This window comes from Emydura macquarii, unplaced genomic scaffold, assembly GCF_026122565.2.
Source record: "Emydura macquarii macquarii isolate MOO-44397 ecotype Brisbane River unplaced genomic scaffold, CSIRO-AGI_Emac_v2 contig_2768, whole genome shotgun sequence".
In the NCBI taxonomy this organism is placed as follows: domain Eukaryota; kingdom Metazoa; phylum Chordata; order Testudines; family Chelidae; genus Emydura; species Emydura macquarii.
This window is the reverse complement of record NW_027132905.1, coordinates 8,953,289-8,980,616: the sequence shown is the minus strand read 5'-3', so window position 1 is coordinate 8,980,616 and position 27,328 is coordinate 8,953,289. Positions and strand designations below refer to the sequence as shown.

At 37.1% G+C, this 27,328-nt stretch overlaps 1 protein-coding gene across 3 annotated transcripts; it reads right to left on the bottom strand.

The window, feature by feature from the left end:
* Positions 1-2,657: 2,657 nt before the first annotated feature.
* SAR1B (secretion associated Ras related GTPase 1B) lies at positions 2,658-24,488 on the bottom strand. Of its 3 annotated transcripts, none has more exons than XM_067567460.1 (7): positions 24,352-24,488; positions 15,422-15,497; positions 11,204-11,323; positions 9,837-9,902; positions 8,952-9,055; positions 8,606-8,737; positions 2,658-6,823 (listed from the first exon to the last, which is right to left on the bottom strand). In XM_067567460.1, the coding sequence occupies exons 2-7, from the start codon at positions 15,477-15,479 to the stop codon at positions 6,707-6,709; spliced, it is 597 nt and encodes a 198-aa protein (XP_067423561.1). In that variant the 5' UTR covers positions 15,480-15,497; positions 24,352-24,488; the 3' UTR covers positions 2,658-6,706. The 3 variants fall into 3 exon arrangements, with proteins under 3 accessions (XP_067423561.1, XP_067423562.1, XP_067423563.1); XM_067567461.1 differs by lacking the exon at positions 24,352-24,488 and adding an exon at positions 21,492-21,626; XM_067567462.1 differs by lacking the exon at positions 24,352-24,488 and adding an exon at positions 15,667-15,689.
* Between the last annotated feature and the right edge of the window lie 2,840 nt (positions 24,489-27,328).

Below are 27,328 nucleotides of genomic sequence, written 5' to 3'. Positions count from 1 at the left end.
TTCCTCTACAGACAAATTTTCAGATTTGACACGGATTCTGTTTGCCTCCATTTTGGGATGTCCAATTTGAAGCGTCTCAGGCCTTATCACAGGACCAGCAGCTATAAAGGTAATGGCCATGCAGAACCTTGAGGGGAAGATGAGGAGAGATGATAAAAGGACATATTTTTTGCAATTTTTTTCTTGATTAATTTATCCATTTTTATAGAAATATTTGGAATTTTTTGACCAACCCAATGATGACCTTGTATCTGACACTGAGAATAAAATAAGTGCTTGTGAGAAAACAAACCTCTAGCCAATTCTACCTCCCTTTTAGTTTCATAAGCACTAACATTTCAAAATACTGACCCCAAGTGTATCCTATAAGCAGATTGGGTCAATGCAGCTTGAAGAGTTCTGTTCACAGGTACTATTTCCTTCTCCGTTGACTAAGGCATTTGTCAATCCAACCAATTTCCCCCCTTCCTTTTATTCTATAACTTTCTCCCAGCCACTAACCTCTGATGTGAAACTTTGCCAAATGCTTTCTGAAGATTATATAATAATCAAGTGGTGCCCTTTCTCAGCCCAGGGAGTAATATCTGAAAGGAATCCAAGTTAGTGAGGCATGACCGCCCATGTAGCCTATTCACTACTTAAGTACTATGCCACTTTGAAAGGGCACTGCCTGATCTATTCTTCCTTGTGAAGGTTTTAACAAACTTTTAAACATAATGAGGAGCCCAGTTCAAGTCTCCTCCTGCATCCCATAATTTTGCTGAAGCATGATCTCATTTGCACGGGTAACCCTACATGCTACAGAATGTCAACTATTTCCCATCCTATTGACATGATTTCACATTCAAAGAGTGTTGTTTTTTGTTTGGTTTTTAAGATTAGGTTCCCCCCAACCACATCCCTTCCCCCTTTGTTCTGAAAACGCTTGGCAAGTTCCCATCTGTTCCTTTTTCCAAATCAGTTGCTTGTTACTCTGCTGCCCTTTGTTAAAATGGTGACTACATTTACTTCTGGGCTTGTATGTACTCAAGCATAATGAAAATGCTAAGATTAAGTCTTTAATGAAGTGAGACTGTAAAGCAGGAATTGGCGCTGAAGCTCCTTATAGTTAACATGTGCACACGTATCCCAAGCTATTGATACAGGTTTATTTACTCTTTGACTGGCATAAGTACTTCTCCTGTTATTACATTAAATCATTCTGTGATTAAAGGAACACTTTTTGGGGGAAAAAACCCTTACTTAACTGCAGACTGGATGTCAGGCATCAGACTATATCAACAGCTGGTATTTGCATCCAAAAGCCCTGACAATGTCCCTTCACTTTTTTTTTAAAGCTACTTTATGGACACCATTAATTTGAACTCTTAATGTTTTTAAAAATTCAGTAGAAGTTTCAGGTAGTTACACCTATCCCAAATTCCCCTAGTGAAATTTTGTGGTATGCATTTGGCCTGTTTTCTACCCTTTACGTTTTGTCATAGTTCATCTGTCTTAATGGTTGCAAGTGGGCATGCAGATTTAGAGCGCCCTGGATAATATGGTGATAGGTGCCTTGGAAATAGATAGGAAGCAGCTCAGAAATTAAATTTACATTAAAACTTGATTGTCAAATACATTTTGCAGCTTGTACATGCTGCAAAGTTCTTCCCAGAACTCTGATAAATGGGGCTAATGGTTAATGCACGAAGGAGGCAAGAGTCAGCATTTAAGGAATTCTGGGTTCTGCTCATTCTGTCTCTGATTTGTTGAGTAACTCTGAGCAAGAATCTCTGGGCCTGTTTTTCTATGTGTAAAATGGGGACAGTAATATCTCTCTGCCTCACAGGGATGTTGCGCACTTAATTCATTAACTTGAATCTGTGCTTTGAGATCCTAGAATGAAAAGTGTTAAGGGGTGCAAAGTATTGTTGTAATAAATGGCTCAATTAATAGACGAGGACACTAGTCATAATAAGTGGTGTCTTAAATTAGCCTATATACAAATTTTTCATGTTGGCTATTTCAGTTCATCTATTGGCAACCAGTGGAACTTTTAGCTCTTGTGAAAAGATTGAGAGTTAAGAATTAAATTGGTAATTTTAATCTGAGAACATAGTCATGGTTTGGAAGTGGATACGTGACACTGTGCTTTAATCCACTTTCTCCTGGAGAGAATTTAGGTTCATAAGTGAAATGAGTTCAAGGATCTCAGTCTATAACTGTGTTTGCATTTAAAACACAAAGAATTCTGAATTCCTGGCAGTCCTGGCTCAATACAGATGCAGTATCAGTGTGACAAAAGTCAGCTGCAGTGAATCAGCAAAATTGTATGAAAACAAGCACAGATAAGCATCTGCTTGCATGATGCAAACATTTAGTTAACATTTCCCCACTTTTGCAATGCCTAAGATTCATGTGAACATTTTGAAATTGTGAGAATAGAAGGGTAGAGGGGAGAGAGAGAGAATTTCCAAGTACTTGAAAGTTTTCTAAGTTTGGGATTTTCTCTCACACATCTTAATAGGAACCTTAAATTCCACAGGGTGGCTGATTTTTAATGTAATCAGCATCTTCTACACTTAATGAAGAAATCCAAACTCATTACCAGAATGTTTATAAAGCCATCACATTATTTTTTTTCATTCTTTGATAACATAATCATTCAACAAGAAATGTGACATTTCTTCGAAGTTCAGGTCAGAATTTTATTTTGCTATTCCTGACATTTAAATTTAAAGCACGTGATGGGACAACATAATGATTAAAAAAAAAGCACATTAACCATATAAGAACATTTTCATCTACAACTATCCTTCTACAGAAATACATAAACTGAAAATTCATTATATAAATTATGTTTTTAAACATATACAGCACTCACATTCCATAACAGAAAAGGTTGATTCCACACTGAGATACTAGTGCAAAAAGTGGTTTACCTAAGTGCAAATACATTAGTAAGAAGTTACATCTTCCCACTGCAAGCCAGTGGACTTGCTATTTTTATGCATCTCTGTAAGTCCATAACTGGTGACTTACATTTACATTAAATCTAAGTTTAAGTGGTACTTTGTGGAAATATCGGACATTAGAGAGTACCAACCAAATCCTTTCTGAATGTACAACAATAAGAGAAGAGGTTAGAGTATTTCCCACTACATGCAGATCTGAAAATTCACTTGGGTTGAAGATACAGCACCTTACATTTTGCTGAGCTGGCTCAAGACATAAATAAGTAGATGTAAAATATCTTATGTTAATCTCTGATTATTAAAATACAATATGACAAATATATATTATTAAAACTCATAAACATGCAGGTATTATATTCCAATGGATGCCATATGCCATCTTTGGCACATCACGGACAATACCTGAACACTGAGTATAGCACTAGACAATAAACTTTAGGGAACAATCCTGCACTGGAAGGAGAATGAACTAGATGACTTAATAGGCTTTTCCCATCTCTAACTTCTATGATTCTATTATTTATTTGCACTAAAAAATAATTTAGCAGGCCAAGATAGAGATACAATTACGCCTCAAATTTTGAGGTTATATAGTATATCCTAAAATGAAAGCATAAGCGCTATCCAGGCAAAATAAATGTTAAACAATTCACAAGTGGAAATATTAAGTGATTGCAATACACAGGTCAATCTCAGCAGCAGTTACTGAAATATATGGAGTCTGCATCCACATCTCTTAAGATATTGTTGTGGTACAAAAATAGGTTGGAGACACTTCATAAATACACCTTTACTAATGACGAGTTTTGTTTTTTCAGCACATATTCTTTAAGTTACTGTAATGTTTAAACTGAAGGTTGTGGATACTCATAAGAGTGAGAGAACTTTCACAGGAGCTGGGCAATGAAACCCACTCCCACAAAAAATACAAATGATCACAGACTAACCACTTTAGAAACTAGTCACCTCCGGAAATTAATGCCAAACCCATTTCAGTCACTTAACTTTCCCTCAATAATTTCTTCACACATAGACACACAATACACCCATTCACTTACACAATCAAAACCAAATAAACCCTATAAATTAATCAAGATATTTATCTTATAGCCTGGAAAGAAAGTGAGAGCGAAATTGTTATTTCTTTATTTAAATATTTGAGAGATGCTTCGTTACTACCACGATGGGGGCTATGGAAGTACTTAGATGTATAGATAAAATATCTTGCATGCCCTTGTTATGACCACGTTTTAACAAGCATCTTATTGTATCAAACATGAAATCTGCATATTTCCAAAACACTAAAAATTACTCTTACTACGCACTTTTAAAGATTATCATCTCCATTTTATTCTTAACACAACCATCACATTAATTGCTGCCACTGTCACCCAAGTTGCTTGGAATGCCAGCTGAAAAGCACCCAGCATCTGTTTCAATGCCCACTCTAATGGGGCAGCCAGCAAAAGTGAACTGCAAGCATGCCTTATTCTGAGGGGGATGAGGGAGGGAAAATAGGTCATCTCCATTTCCAATGTCATTTCCATAAGCACAGGCAACAAGAAATCCAAGTCTCCCATATCAGTATTGTGCCACCTACCTTCAAGAATTATTTTTAACATTTACACTATCAGATGATTTAGTTGTTCTCAGCATTATAATGATCATCAGAAATATCTGAAGAAAGGCATGTCTTCAAAATATATCCATGGTAGGCAGCGAGGAGACCTGCTTGATGCCCTAATTCTGATAAGACACCATTTCTTACCTAAAAGGTTGGGTTTACACAACCCAGACACAGTATTCTACAGTAGATAGATCGCTTTTTGGAGGTTATTTTTAGGCTGCATTATATGTGACATGTTTAAACTATATGTTGCCTTCACTTGCTACTTAGACCTTACAACCCACAAACGGCTTTGACTTAGAGAGAGGCTTAATTATTCCTCCTATTCAGATGCACAATTCAGGACTGTGGAGGTATGTTTTTCAATACTCTGTCGTTCAAGTTCAGATCAAGGCAAAGGGTAGCTCACATCTATCCACTGTGGACCTGTATACTCTGCATCTGAAAGTCAAAACCAATGGGACAAGAAGAAAACAATGAATTCCAGATATATGTTATCAATGTACCATGAATACTGGACACCAGGGTCCACACATATTCCAGAAAAGAGAACATATATAACCATGAGAGAAGCAGTCCCAATCTTTCCTGGAAATCAGCATTAGCCACTGAGAACTGTATATCTGTCCTAATTCTCTTAGGCAAAACCTTCATTGAACATCATGAAAAGATGGCTCCAGGTTTGAAACCTATTACTGAACTTCTACCCTTTTTTTCGTATATATCTAAAATAACAGCCCCATCTTCTCTAGATAGGCTCAGATAAAGGCTACAGAATTTGACATCCTACACCACATAAACACAAACCACGATTAAAAAATAAGTACCAACTAATAGCAACAAGAAGTTGAGACATGTGCTCCAACACTTTCCATCTTAGAAGATAATCTTCATTCCTTCCCAAAAAAGTAATGCATGCAGAGAAAGGGGGAAAGGAACAGTCAAATGTCAGCACACAAATCATAATGATACAAAAACTTTATCCCAGAAATAAGCCACCCTAGCCTCCAAGGCATTCAATGCAGTTTGCCAACATGGCAAAACTGTATGAAAAAAAGAAATAGAGGCTAAACTCATATCCAAGTTGGGTGAGGGATGGCATGAGTTTCCAAAAGTAATACAGGCAAATGCCCTTCTGGGAATTCAGCTCCCCTGGCAGAGGCAACTCCTCTAGTCTATTTAATTAGGAGTAGATTTCATACAATTTATTTTTCATTTCTTCAAGGAAATGTGGACTTCCTGTGCCAGTTTACAAGTTCATTTTAATCCATGAGACCAATAAAATGGGCTCAATTTTGATTTAGTACAAGAATTGTGTTGGCAACTAGTTGATTAATTTATGTGATTTTTTTTTTTAAATTACGGATTAGTGGTTATGGGGCATCTGATTAGATTATTCTGCTGTTTAATACAAAATCTTAACATAAATGTAATCAGGTAGTTTGAAAAGCCTGTAATTCTCTAAATTATATTGAAACTACCTTGTGGCCTGCTACGTTTCAGGAAGATATCCCACATATTCAGATCTTCAGACATCCTCACTAGTTAAGACATATTAAAATGAAACATTTCCCATCAAAGATGCCAAAAACTCTATTTAGTTTTATTGCATGACGTTGCATAAGAAAGTATATTATTGAAAACTGTAAGGCATCATGCAATTATCAATAAGCTAATTATTTATTGTTCCTTAAGAGGTGGTTATATATTCTAAATATATAAAACCAGTTTCAAAAAAGTACATAAAAAATTTAACATGATGAGCATTAAATATCGTTCTCATGTCTCTAGTTTTTAGCTGTTAAAAAGTGCATTTAAACGTACTGTACTGGAAAGTCTGTCAAAAAATAGTGCGGGAGACTACTGTCAAGTTATAAATTTCAAAAGAACGTGTCATGGGATTAGAAAGGTAACATATTGTGATATTCAGTCTTACAAACTTGCTTGAAATCAGTTTTCAATCCTCACACTTGCAGTTTAGCATAGTTGATTTAATAATCTGAAAAACATATGCTTTTGTAACCAAACAAATCTACTGAGTTCAAGTTATGTACACTGAGTGATCAAATAATCAGCAAACTTAATATTCTGACATGGGACAAAATGTACTAATGTGATTTTGGCATTAATCAATGTATTGTGCCATCCAACGGAATCCTTCTCCATAGCCTTGTCTCTTTAGCACGCTGCACATAAAGACTTCCAGTGGTCTGGCATTCAATTCTTTCAGTGATACATTGCCCTGGAAATGAGAGATCAGAAGTATTTCAAATTGCAGGTTTGTTTTTTTTTTAAAAGATCCTTTCTACAAAAATATTTTTATGTAATGTTATTACCTAATTTGTTTTAAATACTAGAAATTTGGAAAATAAACTAACCTGAAGTTACAAAGAATAAAGTCCCTTTCTGAAATATACTGTGCATGCCATTATTTCTGTCCATTATATTCTGAGGGAGTGAAGTACATGCAACAAGAATGCAAGAGCAAGCATGGTTACAAAGGCGTTTTTAAACCAGGATGATTTCTGAAAACTCACACTAGGAGTTCCTCTACACACTGGTATTATTCATTTTGCAATTAGATAAGAACAGCATTTGCCACTAATGGTAAGACTGACTTCAATCACACCGACTGTTGTCCAAGGCCAAGGAATAATAGCAATACCCCAAAGCATTTACTACTAATTTGAAGATACTTTTGCCGGAATTGCATTTTGGGTTTGAACCTGCAGAACATGGGTGCAAAAGTTATGAAAATAAGAACAAGATAAAAAGTGATGAGAATCCGGCCACAAAGGATTGTTCTCCATGTCCCCTGATGGTAGGATAAGAAGAAATGGGCTTTATCTGCAGCACGAGAGATTTACGTTAGATATTAGGAAAAACCCTTCCAAGGGAGGGTGGAATAATTGGAGGTTTTTAAGAATGGTTGCACAAACACCAGTCAGAGATGATCTAGGTTTACTTGGTCCTGCCTCAGTGGAATGGGCTGGACTTGATGACCTCTCAAGGTCCATTCCAGTTCTTCATTTCTATGAGTCTACAATAAGGATGCCACATCAGACACACCCTTTTACCCTGCACACTTCTCAACAAGGGACCGAATGCACAGGGGACTTGAGATTTACTACAGCTCAGCATGGAGAAATCTGTCTAGAACTTAACCCTATCTGTGCAATACACAGGCTACACTGGCACTAGAGCATAACTATCTCATGATACACACTGTTGAGGAGTTGCAACTACAGCTGTATAACTGTAATTCTCTCCACCTTTTATCCCCCACGAACTTGGTAACGCCCATTATAACCCAAATGCTGTGTTACAACATAATGGTGGTTCTTATTCTTCTATAGAAAAATATATTGAATTTCACATGGCTAGTCTAGAAAATCTGCATTATAAGAATGAGGGATAGTGGAGAAACTTGTTTTTAATCCCCTACAGTTGAATGTCTGTTATAAATTGAGTGTGCTATATTTAGGTCTAATTAAAAGTAAAGAGTTCAAATGGCACAATGATTCAGATGTAAAACCTAGTTTATTGCCAGAGGCATTAGTAAGAACTTTCTCATAAACTACCAATCCAGATTTCCGCAGTAGTGTAGTGGAGTTCAGTATCTCATTTCTAATCCTTGGGCTAATATTTGTATATTGTATTCCACTATAAATCAGAAAGAACCTACCAAATCAAATCTCCTAACAAAGTTCTAATCTGAACAACTACCTCTAAAGATTTACTCATTCTTAAAGTATTTTACAGGAAGCTATAATCATTGTAACAGGATAGGTTTAAGTGTGATTCACTCTCTCTGAACAATGATAATCCTGAAAATAATTAATAAATTATTTGTAGAATTATACCTAATCCAGAAGTCAGAGACTTCATTTTAGACATTATATTTTTTAATCTATAAATACTAAAGTAGACAGTTTATTTGTGTAGCTGGGGAGAAGTGATGCAAAAGAATGCTCACTCTGAAGTACAGGGAAAACAAACTCTCTAACAAGAAAAGGAGCATTACCTTTCCTGTTGTTTGGCCATACAAACCAAACATCTCTCGTAATCTCTCTTCACTGATGGCTTCAGGTCTGTCAATCTTGTTACCAAGAATTAGGATAGGCACATTAGCAACAGTTTCATCCGTCATTAGTAACTATGAAAGGGAGAAAAAAGGAAGAGGAGTTCAATGAGAATATGTATCCTTGTATGCAAGGAGAGGGAACCAGCAGCAAAGAGCAATTGTACTTGGAGAGTGTGGAGGGAGAAAAAACACATTGCCAAATCCCCTGGTTGAGTGGCAGAAATGCCCATTTCCAGGTACTGAAAACATCAGCTCATTTTTAAAAAAATCCAATTTATTTACTTACATCAAGTTCTTCTTTTGATTCAGCCAATCTTTCATGATCAGCACAGTCCACCAGAAACACAATGCCATTGATGGCAGGCAGATAATTTTTCCACACTCTGCGAGCTAACAAAAAGAATTATAAATTAACAGCAACAGGAAATTATCCCAAAATTCAGAGTAATGCATAGGATTTAATTTAATAGTAGAATCTTTAAAAGGGCAGCCAGTTCTATTTTTAAAAGTTTAAAATCAATCTTTAGGACAACCTTCTCTGCTTGACACAGCTTGAAATAATGAAGCAAAGAAGGAACCTTATGCTATTTGAACCAGGAGAAAAACTGTTCAAATCCATAAGTATAGATCTAAAAGCAGTGGCATAGTGTATTATTTAGTAGTCAAATGGCTTATGACTATCTGAACAATTTGAAATTCTTGATAAACTGTATCAGTCCAATGTAACAGTAGAAGAGGTGGAAGTTTTTATTAGTGCCCCCAATCGATCAATTCCACATATGCACAGATACCGTGCAGTTTATCTTGTTTTCTATAGACTTACATTAGCAAATGTAAATTTAAACCATAAAGGCTAATGGTAAATATCAGAGTGGAGTTTTTTTTTTTTTTTAATATTCACATCAATCAATGATTTTGCCCTCTACTTCAGCTCTATGTTGCTCCCACCCAGTTTTATATTAGGGTGCAACGAATGGTAAAGACAGCAAGAAATATTTTCCGTATTGGCAAAAAAAAGGAAAAAAAAAGCCTGAAAGAATAATCTTTGTAGCATGATCATTTGTTTGATATGAAACAAATAAAAGTTACAATTATTGGAACTGATATACTCAATATATATACTCAATATACTTACAAGAAGAACAAAATGAACTGCTTGACACTATCTTACCTTGAGCATGTCCACCCAGATCAAAAGTAGTAAAAGTCATACCAGCAATCGTCAGCTCTTCAGAGGCTAAAAATACACAAAACTGATATGTTCTCTGTTTCTGAAGAGCATATAATAGAATATTTAGCAGGCTTCTGAAGACAGATTGTATTGTCTATCAAGCTGATAAAAGGTGTTTTATTATGTTATTATTCAATAAGCAAACCAGAGGAAAGTGATGCTGAGAGAGCTATGGCAAGTGTAATATATTTGTATAATGAACCAAATATTACTCAGCTTTAAAGCTCATATAAAATATTTACAATATCCAGCAAAATAATAGAGAGCAATTCTCTTTGCATCATTTATTACTACATATTTGGCTTCCATCTTTATACACCTGAAATAGCTTGATTTAGTATCTAGTTTCCATCAAGTTCCACTTTTATCCCCGGCTGACCAAGGTGTTCTCCACGCCATCATAAACTGCCTGATGTCAAGTGACCAGGGTCTGATCCAAAGCTCACTGAAGTTAATGGTACCCTTTTTACTGTCTTCAATGAGCTTTGGAGCAGGCCCTACGTAAATGATGGCTCAGCAGAATCTGAGCTCCAAACCCTCCTGGTTCTCAGCCCCTCTGGCACCAATATTCCACACACACTGCCTTCATTAATTAATACAAAAAAGAAGCTGCCAGTACTACCTACCAATTCTTACAGTGACAGTATAGAGCAAGTTTCACTTTTTGTTGTCTGTTGTCCTGAAGAATTTTCTTCTCCCATTGAGGAGCCTGCTCTCCTTACTCAAGCAAAACTCTTACTGTCTTCAAAGGGAATATTTCCTGAATAAGTAGTGCGGGACCAGGCCCAATAATCACATTTCTTACTTCACTTATGCCACACTGTAGGGATGCTGTGTATGTAAAGCTATGTAGTCCACATAACCAAAATATCTAAAATATTATTCACTCTATCGCCTTCCTCTCTCCCTCCCAAGAGTTCTTTGTGTCCTCATTGACCCACTACTCCATTCTTTATCTGGGGTTGAAGTCCTCTCTTACAAAGCCAAGTAAGTCATAGTCAACACCCTTTCAGCCAAGGAGAACCAAACAGCATTCCTGTAGAGGCTGTTTTGCTAATGCCATTTTTACAACTAGTTGGAGAGGCAGCTGTTGAACAAAGCAAGGCACTCCATCGCCCATGATCTGCACTCTCAGCCCTTGCTAATGTGCTCACTACATGTCTAAGATGTTTAATTAAACCATATTGAACTACATTACACCAATTTTAGTTTTTGTAATATTGGTGAACACACTATGAGGAATGTGGTACATATGTGAAATTAAAGGCACTGTTTGTAGTATTAAAGAACTGCGGGTGTTGACTTACTGGGATGTAATGTAGGGACATGTTGTCCCAGTCTGTCATCTTTGAGCATGTGCAGCAATGTAGTTTTTCCAGCATTGTCCAATCCAAGAAATACTAGTTTACCAGATTTCTTATACAGTCCTGTTTAGGGGGGAAAAAAAGAAAAAGGTGTTTACTGAATACACTGATTTTATATCGTAATATTATGATAAAATACAGTATGACCAATGTAGTACAAGTTTAAATTATGACTTATAACAGAAGATTAGCAATAGTATTTTCAGCTATTCTTAAACAGAGCCTCTTCCATATTCTGTGGGTCTTCTGTGCTGGAAGCCCAAGATATCACTTCAGACTGAGCAGGGGATGTTTTCCTCAATTTTCTTCTCTGTCTATAACTGTTGCAAAGGAAACTTGTCTTGGCAGATAAGTAAATGGGAAACTGGTTTTAAATATTATTTGTTTTTAACTCGACGCATATTCTGTTATTGTTTGACAATCTTACACATACTAAGACTCACTTAACATTTCCATTAATAGAGCTTGAAGACATGACAAGCCTTGTCTGACTAAGATATACCCATTTATGTCTCAGGGAGAGTTGCAAGGTTGTGCCATCAACAATGTGTAATGCATTGGTGAAACATTTCCTGATGTGATAACAATGCTCTAATAATATGGATTAGAAGTTTTACATTTCATTAATAATCTTTATAAAAACAAATTTTCTTTTTAATTTCACTGTGTTTATGCCACCAGTCTAAACAATAACCAGAAGAGAGGAGGGAAGGGTTAAAAAGTAAAACATTTTTAAACCATATTTTTGTAAATAGAGATTATCAAAGGGTGAATCTCTTAATTTATAACCCTCCCTCCCCCAACACTGTATCCTGGGTCAGAGTAGTTCTCTGCTTCTGCTAACTGTTCAATGGTGAGAATGTCGTAAACTTAAAACTAATGTCAGGTTGCAAGTAACGACCTGTTTTCAAGACCTGTTGAACATAGAATCTGTTTTGCCTGTAGCTGCTTTAAGGGAGTCCCCCTACCCTTTGGAACAATGTGACCTGGCCATTGTGTTCAATACATTTAGTTAATCACCACTGCCAGCCACAGTTGTTAGCTTTCTATTAGTGCGGAAAAAGGTTTTATTAACATAAAAATGGTGTAAGAAGAAAGAGTGAAGTATTCATTTCAACAAGAGAAACATATTAATTTTTGAAGATAAAATAAGTCTGTTACATGTTCCTAAAGTTTGAAAGTCACACACAAGTACAGAAAAATCAGTGTTAAAGTAGACAAAAACAAATCAGCATTACTTGCAATAGCTAAATTTACCACCACATTTCTATTACTTATTCTGTGTATAGGGAATGAGAAAGGCAACTACTGCAGTGAAGTAAACGTTGGGTGCCCAGGATATGCGAGTGTCTTTCATTACATGATAACGTAGTACTTGGCAATGTGACATACAATTAAGGAAATATTTATTTTACAAACTTTATGAAGATATAGAAATAATTCTTGTAGTAAATTATTGGATTATACAGTTAATACTGTGCTATTAAAGTTCACCAGCTTAGTTTCTATGCATTCATTTTGCTTAATTGTGTATTCTAATGCAACTGTCAAAAGTTGTGTATTATTTATATTTCCTATCGCTGGGTGCATGTTAGACTTTTTTTCTCTTTCTCTATGTATTTGTGGTCACAGTTCTTCTAAAAATGAGCCAGACAGTACACCTCTTGTGTCTTAGATTACTGATGAAGGCTTTTGATAAAGAAGAGATCCTGCACACACCATACCTGATGGTGACTCAATTGGTGACCAAACTTATTCTGATCTTTGCTTTTGTTTAGTGAGGATTTTTTAAATTAATCTTTCATTTGGATTCTGAATTAGACCACTTCTGAGACACTGCAGCATTCCACATACATACAAACTTCTATCCCGCTGACCTTTATCCTGGTATTATTTACTCACCTTCTTTGCTTTTAAACTGTAATCTCTAGGATCACATTCCAACAGGGAACATTTATAACCTTGACTGAGAAGGCTGCAATTCTCCAACAGAATCAAAAGAGGAGACTGCATCTGGTACTCTTTAATACTACAGGTATGTTATTCATTATCTGAAGCTTGAATGTATGTTCTCTTGTGCCAAGATCGTGAACACTGATAGTGTACAAGTAAAAAACATAATGTGTATTTGTAAAGCCAATTTTTAAAAAACAATTTCTTCTTCAGATATAGCACATCTGACTTCTCAGATTCAGTTCCTGGTACATATAAATTATCCTGGTTATCTGTTAAGCTACTAAGTAGAAAACATCACCATCTACAAAGCAAGAAAAGGTCATCGGACAAATTCTTACATTGCTCAATATACATCATATTAGAGATGCATATGTCCTCCCTTCAGGAAGTTTGAGAATAAGTGAATTCATTATGTGTCCCTAAACAACAGGAGTATGGAAGATAACCATGTAGGATGGCTCTAGTTTTTCGGCATCTCTGTCTCTGGAAAAACAGCTAAATGTACTCCCTTCAAATTTTCTATAAAGAAGAAATAACACCTCATTCCTGGTCCAACATACTGTTTGCCTATTTCAAACAAGAGCACATTTGTACGGCAGAGCTATACATTTCTAAGTACAGGTACATTATGGACAGAATAAAACAGCAAATGTTGCCACTGCTTATCAGCACTTTCATACAATTTTTGTTGATTTTTTATAACAATACAAACTGCTCAATTCGTAAAACTACAACTATAAAGTACACCAAAATCACAATATACAGAAAATATTCCTTCCCAGAAATCTCTTCCTGAGCATTTTTCTTTTATGATTCACAAAATGTTGTAATCCATTTCAAGATAATAATACATCAGTAACAGCAAAATCAAGGGCTCCTAAAATATTTTATAGGTCTGTTCAATCATGACACTATTGTCCCATTTTTTAATTAAAAAAGAACAAATCTTTGAGCAAGAATAGGAAAAGAGGTACATATGAGAAGGACATGCCAAGGAACATTTTCCCTGGTACTTTGGTCTATAGTATCTCTCTCATTAGAAATATCCTTGGGGAAATATGGGGGAGGGTGGGGAAGTTTTCAAATGTGTAGCAATCACTGAATGATTAAATAAAGTGGGAGAGATAAAAGGTTAAGCCACTTAGTTAAAATTTCACTGGCTAATACTCAGATAGCTGGCCAAGGGTCTAACATAAAGTGAGGAAGTTTAAATAGCTAACTGATAACAGCTAGGCAAGTGGCTTGGCATGATTCATTAATATCTTCTTATTTTTTTTAATAAAATCCATAAAACCTGTAAATCATGCACATTATTAGTCTATGTGTTCCCCTTACTGTTATCCTCATATTCCTTTCCTTGACCTGTTTATTGAGAGCTAAACTTACATACTGCATTTTGTATCAACCTGGCTTGGAAACTCTTTTGGTTAGGTGCCGTTTTCATATTATGGGCCCTTCTGATACCCTTCATCTGGTTTTAGTAACTTCTAACTTAGTGTGACCCCACTGACTTCACTGGTACTGCTCATGGAGTAAAGTACTGTTCAACACAAGGAAGGGTGTCAGAATTTGGCCCTCTGTCTTTCTACAGGGTCACAATTGAGCCCTGATCTTGAAACAGGCTCCAGGTGATACCATAATACAAATGATAAATGGTAATTTAGGTATAAAGTCAAATCACTGGGTCCAGTTCTCCCCTCTTGCACTAGTGAGAATCAGGAATAACTCCACAGAAATGAACGGAGCTACACCAGTATAAATCTAATGTGAGCGGAAAATCAAGCCCATTGTGTTCATACTAGAGTGATGCTTTGCCAGGGTACCCAGGGTTGTAAGGCACTTCATTACTACCTGCCCTTAGTGTGAGGAAGCCATGTCTGTGTTTGCCAAGGGTCAGCTCCCCAACTCCACCAGCCATAGGCAGCACACCCACTCCCTCTCTAGCTACGCAGGCCCCACTCTAAGAAAAACAAAACATATTTTCTCTAGACTTAACAGAAGTGAATGAGATAAACAGAGGGATGGATGAAGGGTGCAGAAAGGACTCAGTGCTGTTAAGTGAATAACTCTGCTTAATATTTTACACCTTTAATCTGAAAGTCATTTAATTTACACCAAAATAAATGCTGCTGTGCTGTTTAGTAGTATGTTTGAAGGATGCAAAGGGAAAGGGAAAACATATAACAGAGTGGTATAAAAGCTTACCTAAAAACTGCAGTACACTACTGAAACCACTGTAAATCCAATCAAATATGAAGGACATATCCGAATCTTAAGGGGTCTGAAAGAAATAAAGATAAAAGCATTTAAGCACTATTGAAATATCATATAAAATATTGTAAAACATCTGTATGAATTATGAGGAATCCAAAGTACTCGATGAAAAAACTAAGAGCAATTAGCATGGATCAGTAGATACATTCATTTTTTGTTATTCTGTTATCAATCACCTGGCACTTAGTTTGATCTGACCTTTGCTTAATATAGTTTATCCCTGAACACTATGCTGGAGAGCCAAACGTTTCAAATGTGTTAAAGAATGATTGTTACAGCAAGGATTCCCGCAATGTGATGTACTGTTGGAAGCAGTGTACTCAAGTGAAGCAGCCTCATAAGAAAATGCTATCAGAATCTAATGAGTATAGATTACAGTTTGTATTCACAGAGAATTTATTTATAGGAGTGGAACTTTACGCCTAGAAATCTGAGACATTAGTTTTACTCCTTATTTCGAAATAAATGTTTATCTTTTTTAATGATTTATAAATTAAGAGCCTTTCAGCATTACTGTTAAACACCTTATTTAACAAGATTTATAAACTGGCACTAAAATAAGTCCAGCACTGGCTTGGTGCCCCATAGTATTATACTGCCACATGGTAGAACCAGTTCAATCCCTGGTCCCATTCTATTTCTCTCACAGCCAACTGGAGTTAAGACTATTGCACATATTGCATACTGAGATGAGGGAATGCCATGCAGCACTCAGCTTCTTCTAGGAGTGAGCTTTCCGTATTTTGTAAAAGTGTAATAAAATCCTTTTATATATATATATATATATATATAAAAATCAGAAAAAGAATAAATTAGTCTTAAATTTCAAAATTATAATCTGCACTTCCATAGCACCTTTTCCTTCTACTGGAAAATTTCAAAGCATTTTACAATTATTTTTGATTCACAACATCCATATATTTTACAGATGGGGAAATTAAAGCATGGACAGTCATTAAGTGTCTTGCTTAATGTTACATAGCAAGTCTATTGCAGAGATGGAAAAAGAACCCAGATCTCCTTACTGCTAACACTCACCATTTTTCCTGTAAGTGTTGTGCTGGAAAAAATGGAAGTCTTAGCAATGGTAGTGCAAATTAATTTATTTTAAAATGGGTCTGTGCAGAAGCACAGTTATTTAAAGATTTCAGGTGGAATTTTAGCATATAAACTTAAAGGGATAAATGCTCTGGATGGGTTAGTGCATTGTCCATCTTGTCCTAATCCTAATTGAGTGAATTGACTTTCCAGTATGATGATGTTATGGTGGTACCCAAACCACCAGGCTAGTCCCACGTTCTAAACTTTTTATTGTCATCCATAATGGGACTTAATAAAGACACACTAGTCAATACTCATTAGGAATGATAATAGCCACTGGGCTAAAGAGAAAGTGAGACTGACTCTTTAGCTTGACAGTTAAAGGACTTGCCTAGGATGAAGGAAACCCAAGTTCAAGTCCCTGCTCCATTGACTATGTAATTATTTATACAAAGTGAAATAGATTCAACAGGAGAAACTGAAAAAAATCTACAACACAACATCCCATAGCCCAGTGACTAGAGCACTTTCCTGAGAAGTGTAAGACAGTGAATAGTTTCTGTTCTCCTAACCATGCATTTCTGGGTGAATTTTCTATTTGCTGAAATTTTGTTGTCCAGCTCAATGTCCAAAAGAAAGAAAATCAATATACTCTTTCCACTTGAGACAAGGTAATTATGGGGGCGTCTATCTGCTGCTTGAGTCAACCGTCAAGTTTTAAAGTTATATTTGCCTTCTCAGGGAGAAACACTGGTAGATCAGATCCTGGCGATGTACAAACAACAATTTCTTGGCCAATAAGATACAATTACAATGGTCCTGTTTTAGTCCCTCTTCTCCTAGGAAAGAATAACTAAGTGACAGAGAAAAGGCCATATGCCTAAGTTTGTTCAAAGAATATGAACCTGCAATACTGAGTGGTTCTTATCGAGAAATGATGCATTTGTGGCATAGAAATTCATTGAAGGACAACCCCCCAATTCAAAAATAGCCTCTCCATGTATCCACTAGTGATGGATGCTGAATGCTCTTCTGAGGAAGCCAGCATTCATTATGCACAGAGCTGGAACGTACATCATATCTGAAGCAATATTTGTGACGTAAAAATATCACTGCCACTGGCTGACTCACTATTCTGCAATAGGCAAACTGGCAGAATATCCTACTTGATATCCCAATATTTACCTACCCCAAGGGGTGTCCTGAATTATTGTTTGGACACCATTTTGCAAGCAAAAGGCACTTAGTACCAAGTATCAATTGCTAAGGCACCCTGGCCATGTCCTCTTTCCTTTGGCAAAGCCTCACCCTGCCCCTCGTACTAGCTGCAGGCTCCAATGCCACCTGAGGATCTTCCAACATTGGAGTGACCTACCTGTGACAGGGTCAGATGGCTTTAGAGCAGCTTTGTGTCAGTAATATAGTACAAAGTGGGTGAAGCACAGCTCGACATAGACCAAAACCTACACACCCACCTTTCTTATAACGATGAAAAAAAGTAATAATAGCTTAGTGACTTGAAACAATCAGTTACTAGCCCAAGGTGAGAAGAATATCAGTGTTGCCATAAAGGAACAGACCTATCACAAGAACAGAGCATGAGAAAAAAGGAAAGGAATATTTTAACTTGAGTCTTAAAACAAAGTTATGATGACCCATCCAGTGCACATTCTCAACCCTCCTCCCACCAAAAATTAAAAGGTTAGGGTTACCCACAAAGAAACCTAGGATCCTCAGTCATATCATGAGTTACTGGAAAGAGCTGACCCGATATGACAGAAGAAAAAAACGAATGAAAAAAATCCTATCACCACATGAACAAGTCACACAACACTATGAATAAAACTGTCACTTACATGTCTGAAAAGCAAAGGTCAGGAACAGGCAAACACAGAAGAACATACACGTCAGCAGATTTGTTTATTGCTCGAACAGAATACCAATCAGGAAAAGCCTCTATGAGGCTTAGAAAAATGATCTACTCAAGTAACATACAAATCCCTGCAAAGGGTGTGATGCAACAGAACTGCTCAAATTACTGAAGTGAAAATAACTTCTTAAAGCCTAATTACCTCAAACTGAAATGCTACTTTTATATTTACAAAACTTGTGGACAACAATAAAAAACTCCAACAATTTTCTTTATGCACTATTAAAAACTGTAATGACATGCAAGATTTATATATGCTATTAAAATGAGAAAGGGTTATTCAGTGTATACAGCTGAAATTAGAGCATGAATGGTTAAATCCTTATCACAAAGTAAAGTACAAAATCAGATTCTCTAGTGCAATGAAAGAATCTTAGATTAGTCAAAAGATTTGTGGTTTTAAAATAGGGCATGTCCAAATAACTGAAAAATACAGCCCCCAAAATGGACAGTAACAACACATGACAACAGTGAAAGTTAAATAATTCTATTAAAGGAAAAAATAATTTGAGAGTTATTTTATAAGGGAACATTATAATATTTGGACAAAAGTGTAAAATCTACTGTTACCAAGTAGAAAAGAAATTGCATAAATGTTAATCGGTGCTTCAAATCTATGAATTAAAAGACTTCTCTTTATATTTGATATCAAATTATTATGTTGTTACTAACAAACTGAAGTCTAACTATAACAAAACAAATAAAACAAGCAAACAGCTTACTGTACACATTCATTTAAACTGGTATAACTACATCGAAAAGCACCAGAAAAGCTGAACATCCAGAAATGTAGCAATCATTTGCCTACAAACCACAAGGAAAGCAAAGCCTGTCTGTTTTAGAGTTTAAATGTTATAGCTTTTATTCTTTTCAAGGCATTTGAAAACATGGGTTGGGTTTTTTTGTTTTTTGACAGCAAACAGATTTCAGTTGGTTTGTGACATGATCTTTTGCTACTAGCTGTTTTAATAAAAATCACTTAAATTTACTGATCCATGTCCGCCTTACTATGACTTCTTAACAAGAAAATAGAAATCACTTTATAGAATCACATCAGCATGACAAACATATGGTTATCAGTTCCACTTTTGTGTCAACTGTGGCTAACATTACATCAATTACACTGTGAGCTTTCTTAAACTGCGTATGATTCTGTAAGTTCTATGGAGCCTGTCTTAGGCAGTCATTCAACTGATGAACAAAAACTGTTACTTAGTGGAGGTGAACTTTTACTTAAGGTGAAGCAGAATTGGACCCAATAGCTTTGAAAAAACTTAACCTCTTAAGACTAAAAATTCCTAATAAGAAAGCTATCAAACAGATTCATTGTAATTCTATCATTCCTTACCTGTCCGGAGACGGATCAGAAAAGAGTAAATTTTCTTTCCCTCTACCACTATAAATTTGTTACAGATAAAAATAAATTCCATTACACTTTCCAAGTTTGTTAATATAATGGTTGTTATTTTAATATATTGTTAAATTTGCTATTTTAAATATGTTTTATTAGGATAGTGGATTGTGTTCTTTTTTAAAATGTAACATACCATTACTTTGCAATACAAAAGCATAACTAGTAAAAAGTGACTAGTTTTATTCAAGTAAAATGTCCTTTGTATAAACTTCAAAGTGTATTCTATAGGACGTGGAGAGACTGCTAACAAAAGCTAGCAAATCAAGTCTCTATCCAGCATAACTGCACTTTAAACAGTGTACTTTGAACTTAAATAATTCCAGGGACATAGTCTTCTAGAAACAACTTGGCAAACAAATGTTTAAAGTCTACTTACTTGAAGGTTGTATGCAAATTTTCTCTCAGATTTGATCTAATTTAATAAAATCTTACCAATGGAAAAAAAATCAATATCCTTAACAAAACTCCTCATTGGAGGAGATGATACACATCTGCTCTTGTACAGATCATTTAAAAACAAAGCTGGAATCTGTATTTTGGTCTAATAAGTCACATCAGAAATACCTGTGAGGCAGGGGAAAAGGGAAGCCCTTCAAAAATGAATGTTTTTTCGCATAAATATTTGTGAAACCTCAAAATGTACTTATATTATCATCAATATAGCTCTGTAACTATGTCCTTTAGTAAATAAAGGAAGATAACACTGCAGGACAAGCTAATTGTAACTTTTTTTTTTACACTGTTTATTTAGGAAATTTTAACAAGTTTACAAATCCTTGCCATGTAAATATCAGATACAAAACAATCATTACAATGGTTAGCTTTAAATAAAGAGACATTGTACATTGATCTTGCATTCTGGGCATATCACAATCTTTAGCTTTGTTTGAAATAATAAAACAAAAAATAAGACTGTGAAAATGGTGATGCAACAGTTGTGTTAGAGCTGAAAGGGCAATTAAATACACTGTAACAAAAATGATCCAAGTAACAAAACCTGTTTTCAGGTCATATTCTGAAAGTAAAATAGACTTTATGACCTACTGCAATAACTCCTTTTCTTAAATGAAAAAAAGTTTACCTAGGAAGATTCATATCTATTCAAATTTTTCCTCTTAGCTGTGATAGTAGTTTTATTATTTTTACAAAATTAATGTTCAGAACAAATCATAACAAATCAATATGACATGCCATGCTAAAAAAAGATTAACTGTAGCAGACAAATTCAAAAAGTTTGTAAATTAGAATGTGTACTTATCAGTGCTGTCTTAAAGACTATCAACATCAAAGAGAAATACAATCCAGGACAGAAAAGTAATTGCCAAATAGTACTCTTACAGATGAAAGTAATCAAGGTAAGCACGAGAAGGAGTATCTCTATGGTTTAGTTTAGAAAGCCCTTTCTTTGGTATGCTCTTCTAATAATGAAGAGAAAGGAAAATAAAATAAATTCCAGCAAAGGTAGGTAGGTGAAGAGAGGGAGAGTAATGAATCATCACTATAGGAATTTTGACTCTCAGTTTTCAGAGGCTATTTTGGATGATGTGCTTATGAATTCTAATTCTGCTTATAGACAGGAGGTGGTCACACACTTCTCAGACAAAAGACTAACTTACTCAAATAACGCAGATGTAAGAGTCCACTAAAATGTATTAAGTACACTTCAGCTGGATCATCAGATTGCTGAAAGCGTCATATTCACATCCAGTAATCATAGCTGTTATTTCTTCGTGTTTCCAGCAAGAGAGTTGCATTCTTTCATTATTAGTCTGACAATAAAAAAGCAAGGGCAGGAAAACATAAATTGCCCCATAACCACTATTTTTAAAAGACTTAAAAACTGAAGGTATTTTCTTTCAGTAAAGTTTACTTTCAGAGTAAGCAGGGGACAAAGCTAAACAGCAGTTGTATATGATTACACAAGCCCTTGCTCTGGGCTCTACCTTCCCCCTGCTCCTGCCTCCTTTTATTTATATATGTTTGCCAGTCCTTAAAAGATAACCAAATATTTTGTCAAAATTTCACGGTGCCAAGTAACTCCTTTGAACAGACTGAATGAGCATTGTTTGCTTATTTTATTATGTTAACAATCTTAATGGTGTTTTATGAAATGAGGACAATACCCTGTTTTATAATAAAATATCCTTTCTTATATAGTCCATCTGATAAAAATATCAATATTTTTAATTTTTAAGAGTTGTCATCTCTAGTTCCAATTTTTAAAAAACTATATATTTTGTAATATGATTTATTTAAATTACTAATATTTTCCCAATGGATTCCTTCTAAAAAAAAAAAAAAAGACCCTTTCTACTCTGAAACATGCCAGGTGACACAAGCAACTGAGTTCTCATTTCTTCAGTTATGAAATCCAAAAAGGAACCTTCCATGCCTGATGTGCAGTGTTTTTAACAGGCATGTATTAGTTATTACAAAACATGCCTGATCTCCAATTCATAGGGACTGACTCCTACTAGAACGTTTCTTACTAGGTCACTATCGTTCCAGTGAACTTATCCAAAACACTTATACCAACAGTACCATTTTAGCAGTTTTCCAGTAATAACTGTATAAATTAAATATTGACAAAATGTTAACAACTAATATTTAAATTTAGCCCAAAGTACTGTAGACATTCAGTTGGTACATATTCTCCCTCCAATCAGGGAACAGTTCTCAACATGACTACAAAAAGCATGGCTGAGACCACCTTTCATGAAGTCTCCTATCAGGCCTCTGCAGTGGTGTTGAAAGCGTTTTTGTCTTATCTACACAAGCACTTACAGTGTTTTCAACACCAATCGAAGGAAGACTGAGGAGGGAGGAGAATATCAATTGCTGAAAACCATTATCAGGAATAGGTCATTTCCCTAATGTAGATAGCCCCTATGAGTTTAAAACCACACTCACTAACGAAAAATAATTAGTGGGGCAAAACACAATCTCAAAAATATTAGAATGACTAATTCTTGTTACTTAGTTCTTTAAAAATATACTTAAGTTTTTGGGGGCAGGGACCAAGTCTACTTCTATGGTAGATTCTGTGTGGCAGGGACCATCCAAGTCATGGGTCAATAGAGGAAGACATAATCATGACTTAAATGTAAGTTCACCTGCACAGAAACACTTGCAGAATTTAAGTCTATAATTGAACATGTTGTATGTTGCAGCTATGATCCTGCACAGGTCCCATAGGTGTTACCATAATAAACGAAAATATATTTAATAAATGTATTGTTAATCCCCTGGAAACTACAATGAATCTATGACATCAAGCAAAATCCTCCTGTTAGAGACTGTCATAGTCATGCTGGCCATCCAGTCTGTTTGCCCCCCTTTCCAAAAGCCCTGAATATACAAGGAATACAGAACCTTCCTTCTAACAATCTGTCTGTTTTCCCCTGGCTTTTAACTTTAACAGTCTGTCACTACGTGTTCCCCATCCCATCACCTAGTGCGAGCTTCCATGACAGAGAAGACATCAGTTGAGATGTAATCATTTATTTCAATGAGTTATCTATCCAGCATGAAAGGGGTATTAGAACATACTATCAATAAACGATTACTATTACTTTATCAGTGCATGTGCACACACACACACGCAAACAGAATGAGGGTAGCACAGTCTAGTGGCTGAAGCACAGGTCTGGGAGCCAGAACTTCTACCCACAGCACCAGCAGTAACTCATGGTGTGACCTTTGGCAAGTCACTTAGTCTCTCAGTTCCTCAGTTTTCTTGTCTTTAAAATGAGGACAAGAATAATTATTTGCCTATCTAACAGGGATGGTGAATGAATGAATTAGTTAATGTTTATATAACGCTATGAGATCTAGACCTAAACAGTGCTAGAGAAAGAGAGTATTATTGTTAGTAGGGATCAATGACGGAAAGAAAAATACAAGATCTAAGGAGAGAGGCAGACACTAGTTTAGGGAGAGAAAGATAGAGTGAGAGGGTGAAATCTTGGGGGAGCAGAATCGAAAGCATTGGGGCCACGAGGGAGTGGAGCAGGAGGAGGGTAGAAAGAGGAAAGTCTGGGTGGGCAAAAGAGGACAGCAAGGAAGGGACAGGTTGGGGCAATAAGTACAGTACATGATAGGAAGGTGGAGGGGAGCACACGGGAAGGTACAGATGGGGAAGGTATGGAGGGCAGTGGATGTAGAGAAGAAAGTGGGGAAGCAGGAGAAGGGACAGCAGAGTGTCCAGGCTGTTCCAGAGAGGAAGGGGGAAGCAGGGCAGTGATTACAGAGGACGGTGGACTGGCAAGGCGTACAGGGGGGAAGGCAGAGAGTCCAGGTGTCTGCAGCCGCTGTGGAGGGGTTAGTGGCGGGCAGCGGGTACAAAGGGGAAGGTGGGTGACACGGGTGCCAGGGGAGGACACCGAGGGACCAGGCAGCAATAGTGGGGGAGACCGCGGGAGCGAAAGGCCCCGATCCAAGCGCATCTCGGCACCGCCTCCCCCGCCCCTCACTCACCTGCTGGAGAAGAACCCGAGAGCCAGGCCGCCCCGACCCCGCTCCGCCCGGCAGCGACACGGGACTCCCCAGGCACCTCGGCCCCGCTCTGCCCCCACCGAGCTCCTTCCGTTCCGGGCCCAGCCCCGGCCGTGTCACACTCAGCGCGCTCCGCCCGGCGCCGGCTCCTGGAACTCAAGGGCCGCCCCGGAACTCGCCGCTGGCCGGCCGCTCCCCTCGCCTAGGGACTGCGGGGCGGGCTGTGCCCCCATCGCTAGGGCTAAGGCCTGCTCCCCTCCCGTCATCGTCAGGCCCCTCGAGGGTTGCCCCCCGCCAGTGCGAGGAGCTTATCCAACACCCCCTCCTCCTGCTAGCCGGGCTGCCCCCAACTTGGATTCAGTCCAGGGGCTGCTGCTCCCCAAACTCCCAGCCCCTCGGGTTCAACAGCCTGCCCCCAAATAAATCCCCTGGTGCTGAAGCCGCACCCCCACCTCATCTGTTCTGGGTCTGTCCCTGTCCCTCAGATCACCCCAGTCCAGCATGGAGGCAATCCACCCACCCCAACTTCCCTCCCCGGCTCTCCGGGCCCGGGAAGGCATCCCACACCCAGTCACCAGCCCTGGAACCGTCCCGTCCCCCCCGCCTCTAGCTCATCAAACCAACCAAGTCTGTGTGTTATCTTCAGAATCACTCCCTGCCCAGAACGGGGGTTTCCTAACTCACTCTCCCCTCTTCAGCACAGCACAGGAGACAGCTTCTCACATTCAGCCTCCTGCCTTTTTTCTTCTCCACCACCTTAGGTCCCCAGTACAAGAGCTGCAGCCAGGCCGCACATCAACACCTAATTTCTTTACCATGATTCCTTATTGAAGAGATGCTTAGAATTGTTGGGGTTTGTTTGTTTGTTTTTTTAATTCTTCACTTACAATGCAGAGAGATAATGGCAAAGGACTGCTTTCTTGATACAATGGCAATAAATACTAATGGTACAAGAAGCTCTTGTGGTTAAAACACAAGGCTTTGAGTCTTGAGATGTAGGTTATATTCCTGACTCTGACATGCTCTCACTGTGTGACTGTAGGCAAGTCCCTTAATTTCTCTGTACTTCAACTTTATCATCTGTAAAACAGGAAAAACACTTTCTTACCTCACAGGGGTGGTGTGAAATTCAGTTATTAATATTTTATAGCACCTAGTTGTAAATACAAACTACTTCAGTGATGCTCCAGGTGAGCATAATTTTACAGGATTAAATCCTAGTGGTGTTATAAAGACAGTTTAATATCCCACACTATTGTAAAGTGTATGCCTGGTATTGTCAATGATGCTAAGGAAGTAAATTAATTAGTGTCTGTGGGAAGAAGAGAAAGTTGTGACAATGATGTATATTTTGTACTTAAGAACTGCTATTGAGAAAAACTTTTAGTCTTCCATAATTTCTTCAGCAGATTTGATTAAAACCAAGATTTTAAAAAGTGGCTAGTAATTTTGGATGTCACATTTAGGGTTGTTCAAGTTGAATCACTTCAAAGGGATAAGTGCTCAGTACTTCAAGGTATATCAAGTTGGGCACCCAAAAATTGAGAGGCCTAAAATTACTAGTAACGTTTTAAAGTCTTGGCTAAAGTCTTAATATAATTTATCAAAATGTGAACTATGACCAAACTAAAAGCAACTGGCTTTTAAAACCCCAGCACGGGAAGTACATGATTCTGCTTGCCTATATGTGGTCTCCATGTATAGTGACATTGCACTTTATACCTGCTCCTGAGAGAAGTTTCTGAGTAAATTATCCTTAAAGCAGAGTCATGAGCCAAAAAAACACCAACTGCAACAGCATTCATAAAAACTATAACAACTTTTAAATTTTTCTTCCTTTTTACACAAGCATTGTGTCTCACATAAAAATAAAGAAATGCTGAACAACCCAATGCACATAGGCAATACCTGGGTTTAAATGGTTTCTCCCCTAAATTCTACAAAATCTTCCCATCACAGTTATTGCAGAATAATAAATAAAATTGCATATAAAGAACAACTCCAACAGCTATCCTCAAAAAAAGATACACAGGACTTAATCTGTAAAGACTGCCAGGAGACAGCTTTACAAAAGCATTGACTTCAGAGTCATCTCTAAAACCTTGTGGTACATAAAGGTTAAATAAGCACACATACATTCTCATCCTCACTGACAAAATCAGTTTGATGAAAGACAGATTGGCATCACACAATGTATGCAAAGTCCTGCACAAGCTATTCTTAGCAAAACTGTCTCACCACGATGCTTATCATCTGTCAATAGATGGCAAGGAAACTTTGAATGGCTATACCTATTAAATACCCTTAAATAATCTGATTTGGGGAAGGATCTATAAATGGAGTTTCCACCATATTCAACCAGCCTTTGACAGTACAGAAGCCAGGAACTCAGTATCGTTGCACATTATAGTCTCTGCTTTTTAACCTGGTACTAGCATGCCTGGCAGCCAAAATCAGGCCACACAAGAAAATTGCTAATGGCCATTTCAAAATATGAAATATGCCCATACATCGAAGACGTTCTTTAGTTCATGACAGATCCACAAACATCCATGCTCACATTTTTGGACATCATAAAATCTCCCCACATTTGCTGAGTTATAAAGTCAGTTACGTTACATCCAAGGCGATAGCTGGATGAAAATAATGGAATTTCACTATATTTAAGGCTCTCAGTCATAAAATCAATTACCATCTATCAACATGCTCTGTCATGGTACTGGAAGGACCTTAATCCACCCACATTAATGGAATTGAGAAAGAAAGTATCCAAAAGGACATACCAACAACCTAGTGATAAAAGGCTGCTATCTCACTTAGGAACCACTGCAGAATATTCTTGCAAATTAAACAAACTATAAGGGTCATCCTCAGAAGCCTGACTAATTACTGATAAAGCCCATCTCTTTCCAAATTCTTTAAGAAATACTCTTTATGCTAATAACTCTCTCTGTCTCTT